Source organism: Ylistrum balloti, unplaced genomic scaffold (genome assembly GCF_031769215.1).
Source record: "Ylistrum balloti isolate Yb309-2 unplaced genomic scaffold, AGI_CSIRO_Ybal_v1 Utg370420, whole genome shotgun sequence".
Lineage (NCBI taxonomy): Eukaryota > Metazoa > Mollusca > Bivalvia > Pectinida > Pectinidae > Ylistrum > Ylistrum balloti.
This window is the reverse complement of record NW_026782284.1, coordinates 498,035-524,583: the sequence shown is the minus strand read 5'-3', so window position 1 is coordinate 524,583 and position 26,549 is coordinate 498,035. Positions and strand designations below refer to the sequence as shown.

The following is a 26,549-nucleotide window of genomic DNA, read 5'->3' as shown; positions in this document are numbered from 1 at the left end:
ATGTGTAGATGTTATACAGTAGAGTTCTGACAGTGTATGTGTAGATGTTATACAGTAGAGTTCTGACAGTGTATGTGTAGATGTTATACAGTTCTGACAGAGTGTAGATGTTATACAGTTCTGACAGTGTGTATGTGTAGATGTTATACACAGTGTATGTGTAGTTACACAGTAGAGTTCTGACAGTGTATGTGTAGATGTTATACAGTAGAGTTCTGTTTCTCACAGTGTACAGTGTATGTGTAGATGTTACACAGTAGAGTTCAGTGTATGTGTAGATGTTATACAGTTCTGACAGTGTATGTTTAGATGTTACTCATTAGAGCTCTGACAGTGTATGTGTATATGTTATACAGTAGTGTTCTGAAAGTGTATGTATAGATGTTATACAGTAGAGTTCTGACAGTGTATGTGTAGATGTTATACAGTTCTGACAGTGTATGTGTAGATGTTATACAGTTCTGACAGTGTATGTGTAGATGTTATACAGTAGAGTTCTGACAGTGTATGTGTAGATGTTATACAGTTCTGACAGTGTATGTGTAGATGTTATACAGTTCTGACAGTGTATGTGTAGATGTTATACAGTAGAGTTCTGACAGTGTATGTGTAGATGTTATACAGTAGAGTTCTGACAGTGTATGTGTAGATGTTATACAGTAGAGTTCTGACAGTGTATGTGTAGATGTTATACAGTTCTGACAGTGTATGTGTAGATGTTATACAGTAGAGTTCTGACAGTGTATGTGTAGATGTTATACAGTAGTGTTCTGACAGTGTATGTAGAGATGTTATACAGTAGAGTTCTGACAGTGTATGTGTAGATGTTATACAGTAGAGTTCTGACAGTGTATGTGTAGATGTTATACAGTAGAGTTCTGACAGTGTATGTGTAGATGTTATACAGTTCTGACAGTGTATGTGTAGATGTTACACAGTAGAGTTCTGACAGTGTATGTGTAGATGTTATAAAATATATATCTCACAATAAATGTGTAGATGTAAAGGTTTATAGTACAGTAATTACCCGATAAAATTCGACTATAATACAATCGCGCATATTAAAAAAAGCCAACAAGATAATATTGATTTTGTTACTAAACATTGATCACATTTTATTGAAAACGTTTTTTACAAGACGTAAGCTTTGTATACACTTACTATCTCCATGGATGATTAACATTCACGATAACAAATTCTTGACATTTAGTGATAGTTTATCATTTGTCTCCATACACTTCTCTCAATCATACATACTTCTCACACACCCACAATGACAGATTTAAACAGTTGTTTGTCACGATATCATAGTTCATCTATATCTAAGATTATCACGCTTTGTTCAGAGATCGATACGAGGACATATAGAGCGAGGAAAGCAAATCTGTATCGGTTTTATCGCTCTGTAGGAGACTATTTAATCTGATCACAGAGTATCAACGATAAAACAGTAAAATATACACATCAAAGCAAAACAAGAAATGATTGATGTTAATTAAGCAAAACAGCAAAACTAATACTATTTACAGAACATTACAGGTTCAGTATTTCTGTTAAGAATAGTAGCACAAATGTTTCAATATTTTATGAAAATAAAACAAAGCTATGTTTAATGGTGATAAGTTTCGGAATCATATTTGAACAATACAAGTTTAAGCTAACCAATAGGCAATATAACGTGAAACAAAAATGATCTTTTCTCGATTCTTGGATTCAAGTTCTTGCTGATAATTTGAAACAAGGTAATGAAAGAAAATTTTATTACATCTTTAAAATATAAGAGTAATACGACAGGTAATTGGAGGAGATTCTAGTAATAAATTACATCCTCAGGTCACCCATTGGGACAAATAATTGCGCGTTTGGTCAATATATTGCATAAATTATTTGATATAAGTTTTTTTATTGTCATTCATTCGGTGAGTATTTCTAACCCAGTTTTATATATTCAAAATTCACATTTTAAGATTTACATGAATTTTGTTTTTAGTTAATTTTCATGAAATCAAGTGCCGACGAAATAGCATCGTTTTTGTTTATTTTTTTTTTAAAGCAACGACATTTTACCTACGATAAGTTATAATGATTCTAAAGCAATTAAGGAATGAAGTTGACAGATTCACACTACAGTTCCTGGATGAATAAATATCATTTAGTCACACGTCCAGTGTCAACTTACCAAGAATTTCGTCAGATTTAGGAAACGATAAAATATGACAGTTAATTCCTAAACATGATAAAAAATCTAATGATTTTCCTGTACATGTATAAACAACAATTAGGATTGACAGCTACAGACACATAGATCCATGTCGTGTTAATGTTTGCCGTGATAACGTGTTGTTATAGAACTTGTGATGAGTATAGAATTCTCGACACAGACATTACTTACACTTTACAAACTCAACTTACCAATGCAGACTAAAAGCAAATAAACGATTCTTTGAAAAAAAGCGCTCCAAGCTCATGCAGATATAATTGAAAATTGAATGTAAATTGAAAGAATTAAGGTAAAGCATTATTGATTTCAACAACATAAATCAATGTGAATGAGGAGAGCGAGTCATAAATTGGGCCACTTGTGATAAAATGACCACATGTATTATATCGACAATGACAGTAAGTTTTATCACAATTTGAGTATCCTATGGTGATAAGTACGAATCTCTTGAGACAAGGGATTGATATTGATGTGTATCACGTGATCCCTTCCTCCTTATTTTTGTTAAGGGCTACAGTTTCCTGAAGAATGTAAATAAAAAGGATGCGATGATTTGCACTTGTTAATACGCCTTACTTTATATGTAAGCCACTGTCATTTCAAATAAATAAACACTTACAATAATGAGAAGATACTTCCGATCCAACACGAAATGTGATGGTTTTGCGCATTAAACATAATTGACGTGAATCATTTTGGATTTCGAGAATTGTTTTGATTACAATTGATGTCCTGTGCTGGCCTTGTAAACGACCCGCACTTGTCATATGGTTTATCCACCAGTGTAAAACAGCTCCGTTTGATATTTTCAATAGTGTCATATTCTGATGACCTCACTACGTCATACGGATTATCGTCCGTAGAATCGTCCACGTGATGTACTAGGACGCCATTACTGAAGGCGTTCGACATCCTTCCTTTAAATTCTAACTGATGGTAGGTGTTGTCTGTAACTATATTGTCAGGTTTTGGTGTTATTTTAGATGATCTTGGTTGATCCTTGGTTCCAGGTTTTACTCGGAATGGCGTCTCTCTCATTGTATCCGGACCATCTATAGTGTTATATATGCTTTCTTCCTTTTCCAATACGAAATAAAAATGTTCTTCCTCTTTTTTCCTCTGAGCTTTCTTTGCATTTCTGCAAAACAAATGATCAAATACGTGGCGCGTGATTTTGAGAAAAAACTTATATCCAATAGATATTCTCAATGAAAATGCATTCTTATGTCTCGATAGGCCTTAATCATCGAGATACGTGGACAATTAGCCCTTTATATTGTTTCAGGTTGTCTATAATTATTTACTGCGTTCTTCAAAGGTCATACCTTACATGGCCAAAATGTGAATAACAGTCTGTGTGCTGTACGAAGAGGGTTTTAAAAAAATGATTTATAACTCTTATAACAGGCTCAAATTGAAAATGTATATAAAAAAGCATTTTATAGACTCCGGAAGTAAACGCATATTTATCTCCTGCATACTGTATACTGTGTGCACTTTATTGAAACAGAAAACTTTTTCTTGTCATGCTTGTCGTTAAAAGTGACATCTGATAATCCTTAATTTTAAATACACAAATATGATTTTAGTAAAAAACAACCTCTCAGTTGGACTGTTTATGATACGTTTAATGACTCTTGTAACTATCCAGATCTTAGTAAGGTGCGTATAATTAAAGTCATAAGTTATAACAATTTAAATGAAATGTATTTTTAAAGTTTAAGACGAGGTGCCTGATAACAATGCTTACCTTCTTCGAACACTACAGATGATAATTATCAGAATAATGACCATGAAAGTGCCTGCCGCCGAAGGTATAACTATGTAGAATATGACTGTAAAGATAAAAACACTTGGTTTGTTAAAAAGTAAAATAAATGAATTAATGTAAAAATTACAATAAAAAAAACCAAACAAAAATCTATATTTAGAAAATAAAAATTATTTGGCTAAGGATTTTGTCCTGTTTTATTATTTATTTTGTTTCGCCACATTTTCGATTACTCCCTAAATGTATAAGTAAGTTATTTCTTTGATGAACTAACCGAACCAATGGTCATCCGGTTCTATTTCGGCTCTAGGCAGTTCCATGTCCTGGTCGTTTCGGTATGTATATTCATTGGACTCGGGGATAGTTCCCGCTGTAAAACAAACGCCAATAAACTTTTTTTCTGTCTCGAACTGCCATGGAATGTCTAATATTTCAAAACCATCGATCTGTATTTTGAAATTGTTGTTTTCCGATTATTTATGAAGATTAAGTAATGATTAACCTGTCTAAAGAAGTCTATATCTGTAATCATGACATTCAGACTTTGTATGGTACATGGGCTCTTTATATGAACATGTGGATTACATCTAACAATATGGCAATGGTTTATCTGAAACGCTGACAAGACGACGAAAACAACTTTATAAACAACTAAAACATATTTGTTATAGGTTTGCGCATGGTATTTATTTTGAATTCATTATACTTGTTTTTTTCTTATATTGATCTAATTATATAGGCCCAATATCGAATAGTTCTCACAGATGTGTGAGAGTTCGTGTGTTCATCCTAATTTCAGGATCGGTTGTCGTTTATCAAATTTCATCATCCGGTCATGTATTAAATATCCTCGTGTGTCGCTAATAAAACCATAAAAACAGTTTGTGAAAGTATAAATAAGATGTATTTCCCCAAGTCTAATTACACTTGAAGTTAAGGTATACTTACAAGTTTGGCAGACGTAGGGCAGTTCTTCCTTACACGACACACTGCCCAGAGACCAGGAATCGTCCTCTTCACTTCTCTGTAGAGCCAAACATGTCTTGGTTTTGTTCTCAATTCTAAGTGAACGGGGAAGGTCAAAATCCACTAAGTCTTTATCTGCGAAAAGGAAACGAATATTCAAATTTCCTCCAAGAAAACTAGAAAAAATTTACTTTTTACATTCTATCAGGACCCGGAATTGATACGGATTCAGTATATCTATATAAACTGAGGATGTGATCATTTGTATTGGTAGTACATTCAATTCAAACATCCTCAAGACCAGATTGTTCCATAATATCGCATATTACACTCGATTGGGTTGAGATTTACAAATGTTTACTGAGTTTTATACTGAGTAAGACATATTAACTGCTTGTAATAGCCGTTTAAACCATTCATAATTAGACAACATGTGCCATCTTTGTTTACCGTAATTAGAGGATTGTACAAAAGACACACACGTGATTTGCACATTTCAATACAATTATGTACAGCAGAGCCCAGTAATGAACAATCTGATGCCGATACGATTGCTTTTTAAGGATTGACACTTGTTCGACATGTACAAAATATGTGGATAAAAAAAACTCTTTTGATATAAATGTATGTCGCTGCTTTCCCTGTTAATTATAATCACAAATAACAACAAATATCAAACAGTATATAGTTCAATGTTGCGCTACTTTGACAACTAGTGCAAATAGGCTGCACTTTCATTGCGACAAGTTAAATATACTGGGAGTAATACTCACTTCCACCGATCCATGTCTGTATGAGCCGTGTAAGACCCGTCCAATAAAACGAGTGATAATTTAGAAGGCTGTCTTCGTCCTCGTTTTCAACAGCTCTGTCTGCGAGATGACCTCCCATCTGCTTACATTTTTTACCTGCTTCAAACCAGGTTTGTGCGTCCTCGGATGCATAATAACAAGGAATTGCTCTTTTGTAAAAGGTACATATAGCGGGATTGTTTACTGAAAACAGAACAATTTTGTTTCTTGACATATAAAAATATGATTACATTTGATTGATAAAAAGTCGCATGATTCACTGAATAAAATTAAAGGAGAGAGTGGTAAAATAAAACATGTATTGTTCTCCAGCATATTGAGTCTGATACATTGAGAACCGATTAAAGGTTTTACCAGATATAGTCAATTACACTGTTTTATTTCAATATCGCATAAACCATGAACATTAAAATGGTATCGTTTCCGTGATAAGACGAATGTCTGCTATAAAAACTGTCCATAGGTTCATCATGATAAGAAAGCTATAAGATAGTAAAGCTATTGTGACCGATGTCAACCAGAACCTACCTATTTTACACACGTATTTGTGTCTTTGTGTACAGTTTCCAGAATACCACATCGTTTCATTGTTGGTAATCCTCATTATCTGCCCACAGTCCTGTCGTGTTTGTTCAGCATCCGGTTTATGCATGTGCCATCCTAGGGAACCTACATACACAGTAACACATCCGGTTAATATGGTTGTATCAGTTTAACATAAATGCTTACTACATTATGTATATTTCCAGAAATAGACCGATATCGATTTTTTACTTTCTGGAATTCCACACTTTTCGCCCCTAGTTTCGATGAGGAATACTACATTTAAATGTGACAACTGCATAAGGTAGTTATGTACAGGAGTTATTCACTACCATAACATTCGCAAAGTAATTTTAAACAATTTGCTATTATAGTGGTGAGATTACCAGATTACTATGGAAAATATAAGTAATGATATTAGTCTATATCGAGTTAGTATCCATCAATAAAAAACACAGTCAATAAATGAAGAAACACATTGACTTAATGACAGAATAACGAAATTTCCGAATTCACTTGGAAGAAGATAAGTTGTTCATTTAATACTTCTTCTATTATCGTGCTAATAATTGACAGATTTGAACCTACCGTAAAGTCTGTGATTTTCGCGGGGATAACATTTTTGCTATTCCTATGTACATTAAGGTGATCAAGAATATTTCATCCACGAAATAATGACATACGTGTTTATAAGATGTTAACCGAATTTCAATTCGTTCAAATATAATTCTATTGTTTCCAGCAAAATGGCGACAATTTTGACCCGTGAAGATAACCTACTAAAACAGTGGTTTTATATATTAGTTGACATAAACTTCAGCTTTAACTTCTGTCGTAAAAGCTGTTTGTAACTGGCTATATCTTAAACTTGCATCTGGTAAAACCAAATACTTAACTTTTAATTGTTATCTGACCTGTTTGTTCTTTTTAAGATAAGGTGTTGTTGCAATGAGAGCTATATGACACGAGCCGCTCTCACGAGCCCGTGCTCACCTTCAGTGTTGTAGACAGTGACGCTGCTATCGCCTCCACAGACCTGGTGCCTATTTCCGGGGCAGGCTGTGTTACAATTGGCTTCTAATACAGACTTAAACGACGTCTCTTCTCGGAGACAAAAACACTCAGACCCCTACCAAATGGTAATGTTAAATGTAATTATGGTGTACATGACTTGACAGATAAGTAGATATTGCTTGGTATTAATAATCCTCTTAAACAAACATTTATGAAAATATATTTCCTTTTTATAGAATATCTGATTTAGATGTTACTCGATGAAGATATGATGTAATGAGTGTGATCACAAAACATATTGACAAAAGTGAAATATGAGACTGTATCGAGAACATTATACATCATAAGTGGAAAACAAGATAAAGGAAGCAGTAATCAAGATTAGTAGAGAGATATAACGTGAAGTTGTCACACAATTAATGGAAATTAAAAAAACATAATACAAATCCTTGGAAAAGCTGCAAATATTATAATTTAATTTCTCCTAGATCGATTTCATTTAAGATTTTAAAAACTTTTTAGAGGAACATTTTGATAGTGTCACGTACCTTTAAAGCAGCATATTGCATGGTCATGCTGTGTCTACAGAAACTTGTACACAAGGTGGGTTGATTGTTGATAAAGGTATTAGAGTAAGTAAACTTTTCTGTGAAACAACCCAGAGGAGCCGTCTGTAGTACGGATAAATCTGAACAATAAAGAAAACATTTGTATCATAAACAACAAATTTTCATTCAATTAACTTGAAAATTGCAGCATTCAGATACTTTGTGTTGAACAATTCAAAAGTGTTACAACTGGGACAACGGGCAACGCTGTTTGAGGCTACAGACTATTCATAGCTTTTATAGCATGGTCTTCTTAAATATGTTACACGTTGTTTCAGGTAACATGTGGTTAATTTGTCTTTGTAGACGAGTTCCGTCAACGTATTGATTACTTCAATTTTCTGCGTAATTGAAAAGAAATCAAAATATGAAAATTTCAGAATAGAAAAGAAACAGCACTTATGTGATCTTTAATTAAGAAAAGTTTTCATGCACAGAAAATTTACCTTATTTCGTAAGGATCATCTTCGTCTTTACATTAAAATTTAATATATAATTTAAAATAACATGATATTCTCAAAGTGAGAACCAGAACAGGATGAAGAAGGGGGATTGGTAGGAATAGGTAATATAACATAACACAAGAAGACACATCGTGATGATTATCAATTAATCGCATGATTCAGAGGAATGTAATACATAGGAATCAAATGTCATATATTTCCAGCTTTAATGGGAACATTAATGAAACCTCGTGATCCACGTGATTCATATATATACCATACAAGTGCGGCCGGTATACTGAAATCATCATTGTTTTAACAATTAAATCTAAGTATACCCTAAATACGTTTATACACATTGTGATCAGTACCACATAATTGGAACCTGGTGACGGGTCTACATTGTATAAATACACCTATATCAAATGTATGGGTTATGGATTGCATAGGAGGAGATGAACAAAACGGAATTTGTTTTAACTATCGTTTGATATATTCCTAAATGTTCATTTTATATGCTGATGAAGTTTGGCGTGTTAGCCTGTTTAAAATGACAATTGTAGACAATAAGCTATTAGTGATGACAATATTTGGCTCCTCTTGTTTAATTTCCTGTGATATCCGTATTAGTCAATCTTAGTTACAAATGACCTATCTATTTATGGTGTTTGTGACGGGAAACAACCATGGCGACGGAAAAGTTGTTTTGCAAACGAGATGAGAATCAAGTCAAGTGGCCATCATTACAATTGGAGGTTGTTCTGAAGGCACGGGTCTGTGTTCCCACGACCATTAATGGACGGCGTAGTACAAGGATCATCCTTGTGTTAAGTAATATCCTGGTTTACTTACCACACGCCTTATTTTGTTAGTTGTTTTGCTGAATTGGATTCAATTTGATGCCAACCTACATATCATAATTAATCCGCGACTATATATAAAGCGTGCATTGTAAGACTTTTATGATTTTTTTTTGTTTTGATAAATCTGTGAATATGAAATCTAATTCAAAGTTTATATCAGTGGTGCCGTTTCCTGGTCATTTAGCAACACCGTTTATGTCCACCGCATAAACAGATAGACGAAATAATACTCCTCGTGTCTTAAGTAGACGTGGATTTGATCCAAGATAAATGTATCAAGAATTCCTTATTAAAAAAAAAATAACGCAATGTACTTCGATAGCGAAAAACAATGAATAGGTGTTGGTTAAAGTGTATTTGACCGTCTTGAAACAAAATCATTAACATATTTCACTTTTAAAAAACGCTGCGAACCGCTTCGGATCGATTTCCTATCGAAAGTAACAATAATGTCCATAGACACTGTGCAATGATTCAGGTGTCATTTATGAATTAAAACATCTGAATATATTCTATTCAAAGACAACCCACTAAATGACCACTAGCACCTACAGTACAGGTACGCTAAATCCAGGCCAAGACTATATCTTCCAAGGGAGATTACTTTCGTTTTACTGAATATGATTGATGATACAGAGTTTTATAGGGAAGCGGGTTTTAGTTCACTTTCTGAGGAAAACGCATATTTATATTTTAAAACATTTGTGTAGATTTCAAACGGAAATTACAAAAGGGCTTAATATATCATAGTATGCTTTTATAGGTTGTGTTTGCGAAAGGTCCCTAAACAGATACCACTTATTGAAACGTATTATATAGCATTGTGGTAGATCACACAATAAACTTACCATGTGACCATATCCAAGCGTCTTTGATTTCCCGTCCGCCGACCCATATAAATGGTCCCGTATTTGTGACGTTTAATTGGTCGACTACTTTGTCCCAATTATCAATGTCTTCAATAGTTAAAAGTTTCCCGCCTCTATTCCGACATAGTTTCCTCGCATCCTTCCAAACTGCGGCATGATTATGATACGTTCCTATTCCGCGCAAAGGTACACTGTCGACACCTGCAATTTAACAACAAAGAAAAACGGAAAATGAATCTTATCTGGAGTCAAATGATGATGCAAAGAGATAGAAAAGAAATAAAACCAGTTCGGTAAAGCATTCTTCATACTTAAAATTGACGTCCGGAAGAAAAATGATACTGACTGACGTTGAAGACAGCGGGTGATTTGTTGAACCTTAAGCCAAAATTGTTATCTGAAGCAGCAAACAGATGGTTATAATTTGACTGATTGCCTAGCCAGCCAGTTTTCAAATATCTGTTTCGCAAATGTTTTAATTGAAGTTTTACAAGGTATATTTAGAAATAGAACTCTTATATATCTATGGAAGTTGATTAATAAATATTTTTGTGATTCTAAACACTGAAGCACCAAGAGTGCATCAGGGTATTGTCTTAATACATATCGTATAATGCTAGATTTCGAATTTGTTATACTCGAATTTGTTATACTCAATTAAATTGAAAGGTTTTACACAACAATGAGGTGAAAATAATATCATTCTAGAATATTGATAGAAATTATCATTTACATCGGTTTCATGAAAACTGGAATATATAATTGATTATCAAATTACAAGTGATCCTTTCCCTTTAATATTCACATTATCTCTCCTAAGCAGCTTTATAAAACCTAAGATAGAAGGTGTTATTGGATGTACCAAGAACATACATATATTCTCTATGCGTTCTCAGCTGTACGCGTGCCATACACATCAGCTGCCGTAGTAATTGATGTAAAAAACGATACCTTATCATTTATCTGCACGCATTTGTGGCTGACTAGCACCTTGTTGTTGATAGCATTTCAGAGATTGATTTTCCTGAGAACATCTCCGTCTTTCGTATTTACAAGTGGGTATTCATTAAAAATTTTCTTATCGTTCTTGAAAATTAGTTTCGGTACGTAAAATTGAATTTGAAACTGAATTATCATGTATCCACATTACATTATCTAACGAATCGATAAAGATGTTCTTTCCAGATATATAATTATGTAATGCATAATTCAATAACATGATTATGTGTAAGGTGTATTATCATTTTGCTAAATACAATGTACAATAATGAAAATGAGGATTATGAAATAGCAAATCTCAAAAATGGATATTTAATAATCATGTTTTTTTCCTTTGAAGTAAGGTATGATGATTAGTACCCTGGAAACTGAACTGATATTGCCTCGGGTGTGGCCAGGACTTATGTGGAACTTCTACAAACTTACATTGAGATACTTGACAAATGGGTTAGATCATGTAAGATAGATATGAGATATATTTTTTACTTTTATATTAAATATAAAAAATGATAAATTGCATATAAGTGATGTAAGTTATGTAATATTCGTGTTTTTATATATTAACTGGGCATATTATTTCATATCAAATATGACAGTTCACTTTTCCGTACTGTCGTTCATTGATCATATATCTATTCCAGCAATTTACATCCACCGGACATTTGTTGGTTAGGATCCAGTACTATACATATATATATATATATTGATGTGTGTGTGTGTGTGTGTGTGTGTCTATGTGTGTGTGATGGTGTGTGTGTGTGTGTGTGTGTGTGTGTGTGAGAGAGTTTGTGTGTATGTGTGTCTATGTGTGTGTGAGTTTGTGTGTGTGTCTATGTGTGTGTGATTGTGTGTGTGTGTGTCTATGTGTGTGTGATGGTGTGTGTGTGTGTGTGTGTGTGAGGTGATAGGTGGTGTGGGTGTGGATATGTGTGAAGAATTCTTTACGTTATTTAGCATACACCATTACACTAAAGATAACATAATCTATATTTTGTCAGTTATGAAGTTTTTAGAATAAACATTTTATTGCTCTATTTGAAATGAATTAACAAAAGTTTCCCACGTGCTAATGACTGTCTTTATGAATCATTCACAAAAAAAAAGACATATCCTTATATATCTACAGGTAGATCAAACATTTTAGAGTATTTCCAGGAAATATGCACATGTCTAACATATTCACCATTTAGTTAACAGTTACAGTTACAATCCACAGAACTATGAACACATATTCACTGTTGTGCCATGTACAATCTTTAAGGATATATACATTGTACAGTATTAAACATTTAGGTTTTCGTTCGAATAGTAGCATGGTTCAGAATATACACGTCATTTACTTTGTACTATATTTATTACATATTTGAAAATTACAAAATTTCCTGAATTAAAGGACTATTGCAAATACCAATATAAATTGTGACCTTTTTTGTGTTTTCCCCCGTCGTCATAGATTTATCATTCACTATATCTTCACTGACGAGTCCTAGAAGGACGAAACAGCTGTAGGATTCAGTTTTATTCATTGTTTGGCACTACTGTGTCTTATCCAAACTTTAATTAAATGGTACTTTTCATTTGTGTTTTTTTTGTAAATCTCCAGAACGTATGTCTACGATTAACCACTTCTAGGTAGCGATGATAAGCACACTAATGCCCTCTATAGCAAAATGTGTAACAATGCTTCTAGAGTTACGGCATCGTATAGAATCAGGCACGACGAAACCTAATGTTATCAGACTGGGAGGAGGTATACTTCATTCAAGACGATAAAAATTAACTTTCCTGCTACTAAAAGTTCATATGAGTATACCCTGTCACATCTTGACTGAAATATATATAGTTTCATGTTGTAAATGATCTGAAAATATTCTAATTTGATTATTAGTATAAATGCAACTAGAGGTGTCATGATGAAGTATTGTTAGCTTGTAGGATTTTGGTCTATATATACCACTCGTTACCAAGCGGAAGTGCCTCACTCACACTGATACTCGGCATTACGTAGGAAATGTCTACAGATCTTCCATCGAAAGCTCTGTCAGCTAAACCCATGAACTAATAAAACTACACGCATTTAGATCTTTATGTCAGAAAAAACCACGTTACGTCATTCGAGTATAAAACTGTTTTCCTTTATTTAACCAACATGATATTATAATATATCATTTTATACTTAATGTAGACATCTGGAGTTTTAAAATTGTTCAAAGTCATTCATTAAGCGTAACAGACTTGGTGACCTTGACGAAATGTCAATCACTATGACCACAATGTAATGGGCATAGTTCACAAGCATTTAACAACTGTGTGATGAGACACAAACACACACACACACGTGAAAACCTCACTAAAATCTGGCGTTTTGCCTATCTCCAGTCTGTTGCTATGTGATGGTAATGTTTATAAATATACTTATCAGCTGAGCCTTAACTTTTAACTTTAGTCTATACACAAGACATTTTAATACCAGCTGCAGTGGGTTTTTGTGGTTTCCTGTCGTTTGGTTATTCATACTCTCATGTTTTGATACGAAAACATTTCAATGTTACAGCTACAACGGAAAATAAAAACCTGATTGAAAAACTGCTATTTTATCTTCAGTTTTTGTTGGAAAATGTTAATTTGCATTCACATCAATAAAAAAAGTTGGTTCACTAGTCTCTAGAACTTCAATGGCTGACAAAGTGAATCAAACTGTGTGTTCGAAGGATCTCAACAAAAACTACTAATCTGAATAACTGATTTAAAACTTTATGAATTTTTATGTGGTTTTGTACTTATGAGATGATATTCATTACTTCTGTTGATGGATTTTGTCAATTATCTAAAGTATTATAATAATTCATTATTATGCAAGCGGTCTTGTGTCCACAGAACTACTGACTGGCCAGTGTTAGTTACTCGAATAAGTCATGTGACATCCTGGGGATATTTTGGGTTATATCATTATAACATTTTCAATTTCAGTTATCAGTCTTCAATAACTATTCTTTTTAAATCATATTTCTAGAATTATAAATGAACGTGTTTCCCAAGAAGAATTATCATTGTACGTTTTGGTTGTCATATGCAGGCACAAATGTTTCGTACAGATGTTGTGAATTAGAAATATTAGGCCAAAATTGATTAATATGTCTTCGTTATACCCTTATATATACCTAACAGTATAACGGACATAAATTAGTCTGTATTTCAAAGTATCAATTTTTTCATTATTGATTAAAAATGTCGATTAATAAAACATGTGATGTGATGACTTGATACCTGATTATCATACGTCTTTATATCTCATGACTTATCTTGTGTACATCTTCAGAAGAGATCATAGGCGATATTTGATTTCAAAATCTTTTATCAAATACATTTGTAAATTGGACAACTGGCAATAAGTATGAAAGCCCTCTCACTAAATGTATATATGGTGTGTAGCCATCACATTCCATTATCACATGTCTAAATTGTACCTATATATTTATGACGTTCTAAATCTTCCTACAATTAAGCGATGAAACCATATATGGTCATTTTATTGGTATTGGTTTTCAGTTTCCAGAATTTATTTACAAGTCAGATGCAACATGGTTGCTCTCCGTACACGTTTTGTTTATGTTTCGTTCTTCTGATCAAGTTAATGTTGAGAGGTTGTTTACACTTTGCGAACAAAGACATGAACACTATAAGTGTGACACGAATATTGGAATATTATATACAGGAAAAAAGTAACACCAAAACACAGAACTAAAAGCCCTCATATATATCGACAGAGACCTTTTTCCACAATATTCCTGAGACAAGATTTTACTTACCCAGAACAGGCTGCAGTAAAGCTCCATAGACAAACAACACAAGCAGACTATCCGCCATCTCTCCTGCAATACTGTACCAACAGGACCCCTCGTCACCTGCTCGTGGTTAACGGAATCGTAGATCAGTATAACAATAAATGAGGCAGTGTTGTTTAAGGACCTTACGAATAAGTGCAACAGGATGACAGTATTATATATATTTGAGTACTCACCATATCGCGTGTGGGCTGGGCACAGTGTAAAATTAAATCTACATCAATTCAGTATTCACACCGACTGCTCTGGTAATATGATAGTAGCATGGCTGCTGGAGCGGCTGTCACGAGATCATTGCTAACCACTAGTTAGGACTCATCTATATAACCTATTTTAACTATTATTCGGTCTCCATAATGATAATGACTGTTGATCTCGCGATTGCTATTTTCAGGTTTAGTACAATATCATAAAGCTCTTGGAGTCGGAAAATATAATTTATCTACTTAACGACCTAAAATTCGTTTAAACTCACATGCGTTAAAAGATATATGTTAATCTTTTGATGCATTAATTATAGGCATTATAAAATGCTTGTTAGTGCCACTAAAACCAACAAGTCAAAAATAATGTTAAGAATAGAATTTCTGGAACTAGAACTAAAATGTTTTTTTCAGTGATTATATTTTAGTTCTTTTCGAGGATAAAATGTAATTGCGAAAACAATAAACTTGAAAATAGAATTTATAGCGTAACCAATAAACTTTTTAATGAATCTACCGCAAAAACCTTCCTTCACTGTTTTGTTAAAACCGCGAAAAAATAATTTTCGTCTATAATCTACAGTTCACTTGTATTTCTGTATAATGCCTTCCTAAAACACAGGATTAAAGTAACTCTAAATTCACATATAGCCACTGAAGATACCAAGATGTTACCATTACAAAAGCGATTAGAGAGAGAGATTTGGTTCTGAATCTGAACCAGACTACATATTCATCAATGCCAATGGTAAGTTCCCCGCTGTGTCTATGGTACATATATGTCTGTTAAAATCAGACAGCCACTTTAAGACTCGCGACAGCTATGTTGTAACACCACAAAGTACTCATTCGGTTCATTCAAATCTTTGTCCCTTTGTTTAAATCAACAAGATTGACTGTGAGATAATTATGTGTATGCGGTGTTAGTGGTCGAGACGTAGGAAAAATGAACAATTATACATAAACACGATATGTTCTAAATTTGTAAATGTATATAAATACCGCATTTATTAACAAAACAGGTGCATTTCGTAAAACAACATAAACTTTTCATACCAAAATATACACTGATTATGTACCAAATCATGCACAACTTTACATAATGAGGAAAGGAAATAATTGTATTTTTTCACCTCAAAAATTATCATTATTTATCTATTTATTATATAAAACAAATAAAACAATACATCCATGAATATGTATTCCTTGATAAATAAATCTAAAAAGAAAGAGTTTTCGTCATTCCATGTCATATACGTGTGTTGATGCCGTCTTTTAGCTCAAGTCAGTGAGAGGTCATACAGTGTGGAAGCAATACATAATCTATGACTTAGAAAGGAAAATCGCATTAATGTTCCTGTGTTAAAGAGAAATGAGTTTAAAGATGATGAATGATAAACAGGGAATAGTCTACTTTCAACGAAAGGGATTTATATGTTCATATATAAAAAAACACATATTGTGACCAGTGTGTGAACGAGAGGATTAAATACCCTATCAAAAGCGGATTCTTTTCTAAAGAGATGACATCAATCATTCTGTGATGACAGAAATATCCCTAACTCTGTGATGACAGAAATATCTCTCACTCTGTGATGACAGAAATATCCCTCACTCTGTGATGACAGAAATATCCCTAACTCTGTGATGACAGAAATATCCCTCACTCTGTGATGACAGAAATATCCCTCACTCTGTGATGACAAAAATATCCCTCACTCTGTGATGACAGAAATATCCCTCACTCTGTGATGACAGAAATATCCCTAACTCTGATGACAGAAATATCCTTCACTCAGTGATGACAGAACTATCCCTCACTATGTGATCACAGAACTATCCCTCACTATGTGATGATAGAAATATCCCTCACTCAATGATGACAGAAATATCCTTCACTCAGTGATGATAGAAATATCCCTCACTCAGTGATGATAGAAATATCCCTCACTATGTGATGATAGAAATATCCCTCACTCAGTGATGACAGAAATATCCCTCACTCAGTGATAGAAATATCCTTTACTCTGTGATGACAGAAATACCAATCGCTCTGTGATGGCGAAGATGAAGGGTTCAAAGGTTAATGAGATAGGAGTACAGGGGACCCGAGGAGAGACGGAAAGGAGAGAAAGAGAGACAACAAGGGAATTATTACTTTGTTATTATATATATATTTACGCTCGGAAATAAATATACGTCACAATGGTATTACTTCAAACGGAGTGAGAACAAATCGGAAAATGAGTGTGTATATATTTTGTCATCTTCGACATTAGGAGAACCGCCTTCTTGTTTGTAGCCGTCTTTATGTTTTATCGGTATATGCACCGTCTCGTTGACCAGTTTAAAGGATGTAAAGATTCTATGTATTCTGTAAAATATCTTTGATTCAGATAAATGGAAGTCGTGATCTAACACCCGCATAGAGCTGTTCATACAGGGACCAAAAGTGTGGATCTAGAAATCAAAAGTTATTAAAAAAAAAACAAAAAAAAACTGAACTACAGCAGTAAACTTTATCTATTTGCCAAATCTGGGACATTGGGCAATACTGAAAGGACGTCACGTGCATATGTGTATTCTCAACTGGTGCAACTTCTTATATGATAAGAATTTCGATTTGTCATGTATGGTTGCCACGAAACTCTATGCCTTAGAGCTTACAAATGTCCTTCAAAACAATCTCCAAAACATTTTAACAGACTTACACAAGTGAAACCAAGTGTGGAGAGAAATACAGTTATTGATAAAACCTAATCTAAAAATAAGGATGATACCGAACTGGAACTTCTTGGACCGGAAGTTAGGAGTGCAATGTGCAACGTGATACAAAAGTTTATGTTGAATGTAAAGTCACATCATTCCTAGTTACAGAGTCAGGAAACCTCGATTGGTACGGACTCCTTAGTTGTACGATCTCCGGTGTCCGAGCATGCATCATCATCTGCCGTACGGATAGTTTTATACTGAAAACCTAGTTCACTTATATCGTCCCTTCTGATCGGTCTAGAAAAATTGTCTATTTGATACTGTTGGACTTATACAAAGTCGGTCCTTTCCGGCCCTCATTGACGTCCCTACACTACCACAGTGTCGCCTGTGTGATACAATAAGGCACGGCGATGCACTCGTTAAGTCTTCCTTTACTGTCCGAATAAGTTTCTCATTCATCAACAAAATATGTGCTTCACTAGAAGTAGTGATTTCCGTGAAGCGGTCTTGATCCGGCTGGTCGCTATTACCTCATTCATCTTTAGGGTACTATTCAACATTAATTCCTTCTAAAAACCACAAGATATTCATTAATAAGCAGACAATGTATGTCATATTTTACGAATCTGTGATATGACTTCCTTCAACCTAAAGTTGACTGTCTCGTTTTATAGTGCATATCTCAGTAATATTATTGTACAATAAAACTGTCCACACAGGAGTTGTCGGGATACTGTATAATGAACACTGTCCGCACAAGAGTTTTCGGGTTACTGTACAATGAAAACTGTCCACACAAGAGTTGTCGGGATACTGTACAATGAAAACTGTCCACACAAGAGTTGTCGGGATACTGTACACTGAAAACTGTCCACACAGGAGTTGTCGGGATACTGTACAATGAAAACTGTCCACACAGGAGTTGCCGGGATACTGTACAATGAAAACTGTCCACACAGGAGTTGTCGGGATACTGTACAATGAAAACTGTCCACACAGGGGTTGCCGGGATACTGTACAATGAAAACTGTCCACACAGGAGTTACCGGGATACTGTACAATGAAAACTGTCCATACTGTACAATGAAAACTGTCCACACAGGGGTTGCCGGGATACTGTACAATGAAAACTGTCCACACAGGGGTTGCCGGGATACTGTACAATGAAAACTGTCCACACAGGGGTTGTCGGGATACTGTATAATGAAAACTGTCCACACAGGAGTTGTCGGGATACTGTACAATGAAAACTGTTCACACAGGAGTTGTCGGGATACTGTATAATGAAAACTGTCCACACAGGGGTTGTCGGGATACTGAATAATGAAAACTGTCCACACAGGGGTTTTCGGGTTACTGTACAATGAAAACTGTCCACACAGGAGTTGTCGGGATACTGTACAATGGAAACTGTCCACACAGGAGTTGTCGGGATACTGTACAATGAAAACTGTCCACACAGGGGTTGTCGGGATACTGTACAATGAAAACTGTCCACACAGGAGTTGTCGGGATACTGTACAATGAAAACTGTCCACACAGGAGTTGTCGGGATACTGTACAATGAAAACTGTCCACACAGGAGTTGTCGGGATACTGTACAATGAAAACTGTTCACACAGGAGTTGTCGGGATACTGTATAATGAAAACTGTCCACACAGGGGTTGTCGGGATACTGAATAATGAAAACTGTCCACACAGGAGTTGCCGTGATTACCACACAAATGTTGGTGACCTTAAGTCTGTCACTTCAGCAAATTTGACGAAGTAATAAAATACATGTACATACGATCGCAATGCCAGGATTTTACCTGTATTTTTTCTGGCCCCCAATATGATATTCTCGCTTTCGAGCCGTTACATGTCAACTGTTCTTATTTATGAACGTGTTTATTTTTGTATATTTTATGTCCTCTGAGACCCAATATCTATCTTTGCTAATTCAATAATATAACTTCTTTTTAGGTATTTCTTACTGTCTTGCTAAAATCTTTTCTATTTTGATTATCGTCGTGTTGATGTCATGCCATTTTTTCTATCATTTAATTTCAGCAATTTTTTTACCGATATATAAATTATAAATACTTAATAGATGAAAAGTGAGCTAGAACCCAATATAGATACTTAATCAGTCATTATGTAGTGGAGACAAATGTGTAGTATTGTGTCAAGTATTCATAAGTGAAAGGACCTCTCATGAACAATGGAATTTTGCCCACGACCCGATTTAATCCAAACCATGTGGCATTCATAGCACCCCAATACACTACCCTGAAATAGCACTTAAAAATTCAAAAGGCCCATAGGGCCTGAATTATTATAGAATTTGTGACATTTACTGAGGGTATAAGGTAAGGTTCAGAAATGGCTCCATAACAAGGCAAGGGTTCATCGCAAGGCTTCTTATAACCACTTATTTTGTTCATTGGAATCCATTTGTTATTTTAAGGAAACATTATTTGTCAAATTTGGCATAAGAAAAAAGTTATGATCAATTAAATAAAGAAAAATGTGATTTTTTTTCTTGAGTTTTTTTTTAACAAAGTTTGATCTTAGGAGGAGTGTTTCAAACTCTTCCGGTTTCGGTGCACCCAAGCGCTTTTAATATAATTTGGCCCCTTATATTTACTGTTCTTAGCCAAAAAATTGAAAAAATTCATGACCGGTACGTTTGTCAATTAGCGGCTTAATTGCGTGGAGTCAGAATCTCGAAAGTGACGTCATGTGATTGATATGATGTTGTGATATGTTTCTTATCTTTGTTTTTGTTCTTCAAAATATGAAAAAGAGATCAAGAGAGTTTAAAGATGATATTGGATAAAAGAAAACATCTTTGCAAGTAAAGTAAGAGGCCTGGAGGGCCTGTATCAGTTCTTTAAGATACACCATTTTCATAGGCATCGCCCACGTTTAACTATAGGAATAAGGCTATAATAACCTGGCTCAAGTAGATGGCTGATTTACAATACAGATTCATTGAATTTACGACTGGCAGACTGGAGGATTTTAGGATTTGTCTGATGGCTATAATAGCCAAGGTAGTATAACATTGATGCAACATGTGCACACATGCCCGACGTTCTTTTCCCTGCAGGACAAAGACAGTAATAAGCCTTGATAGGATCATCTGAATCAGTTATTTCAAACTGGATCCGAACATAGTACTTTGTTTGTGACTTGTGGCTTGAATGAATCTTAACTTGAATGAGATCATCCGCATGCTGGTATACCCAGATCTCATAGTCACCTTCATTTGACTGGTGTTCAACAATATAACCAGGGGACAGTTTGATCTGGTATATACCACATGCTAATGTCTCAAGGTACTCAAGATTCAACTGAGGAAAGGAAACATTTGATGCTTCTAGTTTTCGCCACTCATTTGTGGCTATACGAGTCATGTTTGGATCCTCCACAACCCGCTTCACAAGAGCATTATCTCTTTGCAAAAGAGATACCATGCGAGTTGCAATTTATATGTCTCTCTGCTCACTCTGGTTGTCTGAAACGTATATGGGCCCTCTGAAACCATTCAGGCTTGCGGTTACTATACGTACAAGTTTCTCAATGATTGTAATCAGATGATTTGAAGTGAGTGTATCTTTAAACAGTACCCATTATTTCAGTCTTCCATGGTAAGACTCCACAACCCAACGTACCTTGGTACAGCAACGATCATCGTTAGCTTGTTGGGAATCCAGCTGAGTCTTACCAGGAGGCAGGAAGGATGGCATTTTTGCATCAAAGCCCAACTGGGCAAGGATATCAAGTACATCCCTGAAACCACGGTCTACAGTCATATTGTCATTTTCACGTAACCATGATCTTAGAAGATCAAAATTATCCATGATCATTTTTGTAATGCTTGCATCATTGATGCTGCCATCGTATGGTCCTGTTGTGTCTAACACGTATCCATCAGGTAACACAACTGACATGAATTTTAGATAATTGGTTTTCTTTTGCCCCCCATAAGATGCCCTTCGAAACTCATGATGGCTGCTTTTGTTTAGATAAATATATGTTCCATCCAAGATGAGATTTACGTTGTCACCATAGAATGTCTTTGTAAAAACTGTATTGTGGGATATGGCTTCATCATGAGAAAGATGTCCTGTTCCAAGATATTTTGGCACAAGTGTTGTGTTCAAAACATCAACTACGTTGTGAAAATATCTGGACAGTGTAGATTCTGACAGTTTTGTCAATGCTGTCATCTGCTTCCGTGAAAGGTTAGTTTTTAATTTAACCCAGAAAAACAGAAGAACATCCAGTGAACTGGCAGAGAAAGTCAAAACTGAAAGATCGGATTTGCACAGTTCAAAAATTTTCTTCAACTGTTCTAAGGTCCAGCCAGTCCATGCGATACAGCCGGTATCTGATAGATTTGCGAATTGTAGCTTCGGTGCAATTCCATCTTTGCCTATCTTGTGTATTATTTCAAATAAATCATTAATGACCTGGCCAAAAATATCTCCTAGTTTGGCTTGTAGAGGTTCTCGACTACTCAAAGATACCTCAGTATCCGGATACAAGTAAGTGCCAATAAGTTGTTGCGGGCAGATACGTGCATCCGGAAGACACCATAGGCATTTTTCAATCAGCAAAATATGGCGGACAGACTTAGGTATAGTAACACATAAATCATTATACTGTAAACATATGGAACATTTGCGATGTGAAGATGAAGCATACTTAATATCAGTGATATTAAGGAATGATGGCATTGGAGATATACTTGTGTAATTTTGCAAATTCGCATCAATTGCGTTATTCACTTAACAACTATTGGACTGCGATTCCTGACTACACTCCTCCTCCTCCTCCTCCTCCTCTTCCTCTTCCTCAGGATAGGGTCTTTTCCTTAGATATTGTGTGTAACATTTCTTACAAATATTACTGCCAACTTCTACAATCACCCCATTTTTCTTGAGGACATTTTTCAGCCAACGGTTTTGTGGGGAATCTAGGCTCCGTGATGATTTTCTAGCCTTACCAAAATCCTTAAATCGAATCTTGCAGCTTGGATTTATGCATACATCTCCCATACTTGCCACAAAATCAATGAAAAAATTCAAGAATTCAGTGGTTCAAATGTTACAAGTATTCAAATGCGATATATAGATAGCAAGGTGTTTGCCTGTAAACACAGAATCATATAATGACTATGACAACCAACAATGATACATTTTGGACTTAATTTAATTTTTACAGAGGTGTTTCTTTAAGGAGGCTTATTTGTATCATGTAATTACTGCCACTTTGATACTTATTACTTAGAGCATTCATTTCCCACAATTAATCAAATGTTTAAGTTTTACAAACTCTTTTTACAGGATTTTTATAATCAAAAAATAAGTTTCTGGGAAAAAATGTTATTTTGCTAATTCAGCATGGTGACTTAGGAATGAATTACAAAAGTATGACAATTTGCTTAATATTATTAATCATTTTCCACAATTTTATGGATTTCAACTCAACAGTAATCGGAATACAGCTGCTACATATACTTTTGCTGTATTCTGGCCATGCGGAAATACACTGTATGTTTTTGCGTGCGTCGGAATTACTTTCTTACTGAATATTTATACAGGGAATTTTATACATACATTCAGATCTTTAATAAACCTTCAGTTTTAATGTCTTTCTTATGTTTTCTTTTATTTTTGTAAAATAAAGAAAACAAAGGTTTTAGTAGCGAACATTGCAACTATATCTGACACTGAGTACATTAAACCGCCAGACATGTAATTTTAATGTTCCCCGACCCATTTTCACTTCACCAGCTGATCATATATTCATGCATCAAAAGATGATAGTCACAAAATACATTTTTTCAAATACAGCTTACATTTCCAGACTCTGACCATGTATTATAAATATTATTAGGCCTACTGGTTACAGTTTTCTCCTTTATATAACTACAAATTTACCAGATATATCTAATGAAATAAAGTCAAATGGAATGAGGTGCACACAAGTAAATAGTGAGTTATCCTAGCAGATGTTCATAACGAAATGTGTAACTTTACTGTGCATACTGAATATGTTTCCTAAGAGACTTGATCTAAAGAACTGATACAGACCCTCCAGGCCTCTTACTTTACTTGCAAAAATGTTTTTTTTTTATATCCAATGTCATCTCTAAACTCACTTTATCTCTGTTTCATATTTTGAAGAACAAAAACAAAGATAAGAAACATATCACAACATCATATCAATCACATGACATCACTTTCGAGATTCTGACTCCACGCAATTAAGCTGCTAATTGACAAGCTTACCGGTCACGAATTTTTTCAATTTTTTGGCTAAGAACAGCAAATATAAGGGGTCAAATTAGATTAAAAGCGGAAGAGTTTGAAACACTCCTCCTAAGATCAAACTTTGTTCTAAAAACAAGAAAAAAATCACATTTTTCTTTATTTAATTGATCATAACTTTTTTCTTATGCCAAATTTGACAAATAATGTTTCCTTAAAATAACAAATGGATTTCAATGAACAAAATAAGTGGTTATAAGAAGCCTTGCGATGAACCCTTGCCTTGTTATGGAGCCATTTCTGAACCTTACCTTATACCCTCAGTAAATGTCACAAATTCTATAATAATTCAGGCCCTATGGGCCTTTTGAATTTTTAAAGTGCTATTTCAGGGTAGTGTATTGGGGTGCTATAAATGCCACATGGTTTGGATTAAATCGGGTCGTGGGCAAAAAAATTCCATTGTTCATGAAAGAGGTCCTTTGTGAAATAGCCCGTCACCCCCTCATAATCCTTCTCCATCATCGTCATTTATCGGGCCAAATATACCTATATGTCATTCTTATACTATACCGAAACAAGGTCATCACATGTATGTTACTCATAGAAATACGCTCTGAATAAAACGTGACAAAAACTTGAACAGAATAAACCATTAAATAAATATTTTAAAAAAATATCGATATGCATTTAATAGAGACAGCTGAAGTAGAGTACATGTAGACCTAATAATTCAAGTAATGGCTTTGATTTCTGATTAATGTTTTATTTAGATGAAGAACACTTTGTGTGTTTGTCTATTATGCAATTATACTCTTTATAATTTTCGCCAAATTATTTGACATTGTTTGCATCATAACATTTCATGACGTCATCTTTTGTTTGTATGGCGGGTTAATTGATGTTTTTGAGCTCTGTAGAATTTGAAATCTAAACAGAATTATCTGATGGCTTTTTTCATGTAACTTGTCGGAATTTGTAATATCATAGTTTTTTTTTGATAAAAAATCTTTCCTCGCCTTTGTACTTAGTGTTAGGTAAGAGGGGAAGTAACTCGAATTAATCTATATGCCTGTCCACAAAACGAGAAAAGTTCTAATGATAGTTGATCGGGCATAATAGTTACAATTAATTTCATAAATTCCGTGATCATTCTTAAACTATTCGTTACCGTCCATGGCTGTCAAAAAGCGTATAAATAACGACGAATAACACAGTTATAAACATATTTTATATTGTAGGTGTGAGTCGATTTTCATTGGAAAATAGTGACATTCTTGGCTGTGTTGCGTCTTTTGATGAAATCGACTCAGATTTCAATGATTTTATTATCTGATGGACATTCATTCATCAATATATAATCTTACAGCAAATTATTACTTCCGGAAAATATCGGGTAATTATACAACAGCGTCAAGTATCACTTACTTGTTAACATGACGTCATTGGGTATTGTTGATGAGGTATCAGTGATTGGTGTCTGTTTCACAACAACTTGGTTTTTTTTAAGCAAGTGACAAAAACAATCAAACGTGAATAATAGCAAATAAATATACATATTTATATCAATAGTAAGAAGATGATGTTCATAGTATTTTTGCATCAAGGTTATTCCTGGCTATATTTTGGATCGTTATTCTTCTAGATCTGTCTGGGGAATATGACACATTTGTTTACAGTGATGGTTTACATATGGGTGGTACTGTGTCAGTGAAATCTCATACGACTGCCATCTTTAACTTACGACTGAATACACAACCCTCGAGACTATTAATAGCTGGCTTTTCCTTTACACTTAATACATAGCATACATTCCTATATTTTCGTCAGATCAACTCAGTAAATCGGTACTACAGTCAAGACGGTATGATAGATAGTATTAAAGTTCTTAACTTCTAGATTAAGAACAGTATATATTAATGTACAAGTACTCCAAATTCTGAAACTTTGCTAGACGCTAGCCCTATTTAGAATTAAATCACTGGTTAAGACTACTGTGCTGGACCCAATCTTGCGTTATAATACAAAGCATGTACAGAAAAAAGAGAGTGTAAACCTGTAACAGAATGAAAAATAATCTGGCGCTAATCTGGATTAGGTTATACGCGGGAAACGGATTAATGGAGAGAGCTGACTGTACTGCTTGGTATTTTTATTTATTCATTTATGTGTTATATCAATAAAATGTTATTTTCTCTAATTTGTTAAAATTTGCAGATTTATATTTCAACCACTAAAATCCAAAATATACTAAAAACAGTAGTTTTCTAAAACTTACCGCCTACGAAACTTCGGTTGTTGAGCACTTTTGACGTCAGGTGGCGCCTCATACCGAGGCTTCGTTGCTAGGGAAATCACCGGAAGAGGTGTATCTATGAGCCTGTGAAGTTGAAAGTTACAATCAAGAATCAAG

General features: G+C 34.5%; 1 protein-coding gene across 1 annotated transcript; it reads right to left on the bottom strand.

Moving 5' to 3' along the window:
* Positions 1-1,085: 1,085 nt before the first annotated feature.
* LOC132554639 (uncharacterized) lies at positions 1,086-15,185 on the bottom strand. The gene is made up of 11 exons (XM_060218957.1): positions 15,131-15,185; positions 14,919-15,014; positions 10,090-10,311; positions 7,876-8,015; positions 7,307-7,442; positions 6,299-6,439; positions 5,732-5,953; positions 4,941-5,093; positions 4,267-4,362; positions 3,972-4,056; positions 1,086-3,359 (listed from the first exon to the last, which is right to left on the bottom strand). The coding sequence occupies exons 2-11, from the start codon at positions 14,974-14,976 to the stop codon at positions 2,912-2,914; spliced, it is 1,701 nt and encodes a 566-aa protein (XP_060074940.1). The 5' UTR covers positions 14,977-15,014; positions 15,131-15,185; the 3' UTR covers positions 1,086-2,911.
* Between the last annotated feature and the right edge of the window lie 11,364 nt (positions 15,186-26,549).

Excerpts from the sequence above, each read along its gene's own strand:
- LOC132554639 (XM_060218957.1), bottom strand. The coding sequence starts at position 14,976 with ATGGCGGATAGTCTGCTTGTGTTGTTTGTCTATGGAGCTTTACTGCAG. Across the intron at positions 10,312-14,918 it reads TTTACTGCAGCCTGTTCTGG|GTGTCGACAGTGTACCTTTG; the intron begins GTAAGTAAAATC and ends GTTAAATTGCAG. Across the intron at positions 6,440-7,306 it reads CACTGTCTACAACACTGAAG|GTTCCCTAGGATGGCACATG; the intron begins GTGAGCACGGGC and ends CTGTGTATGTAG.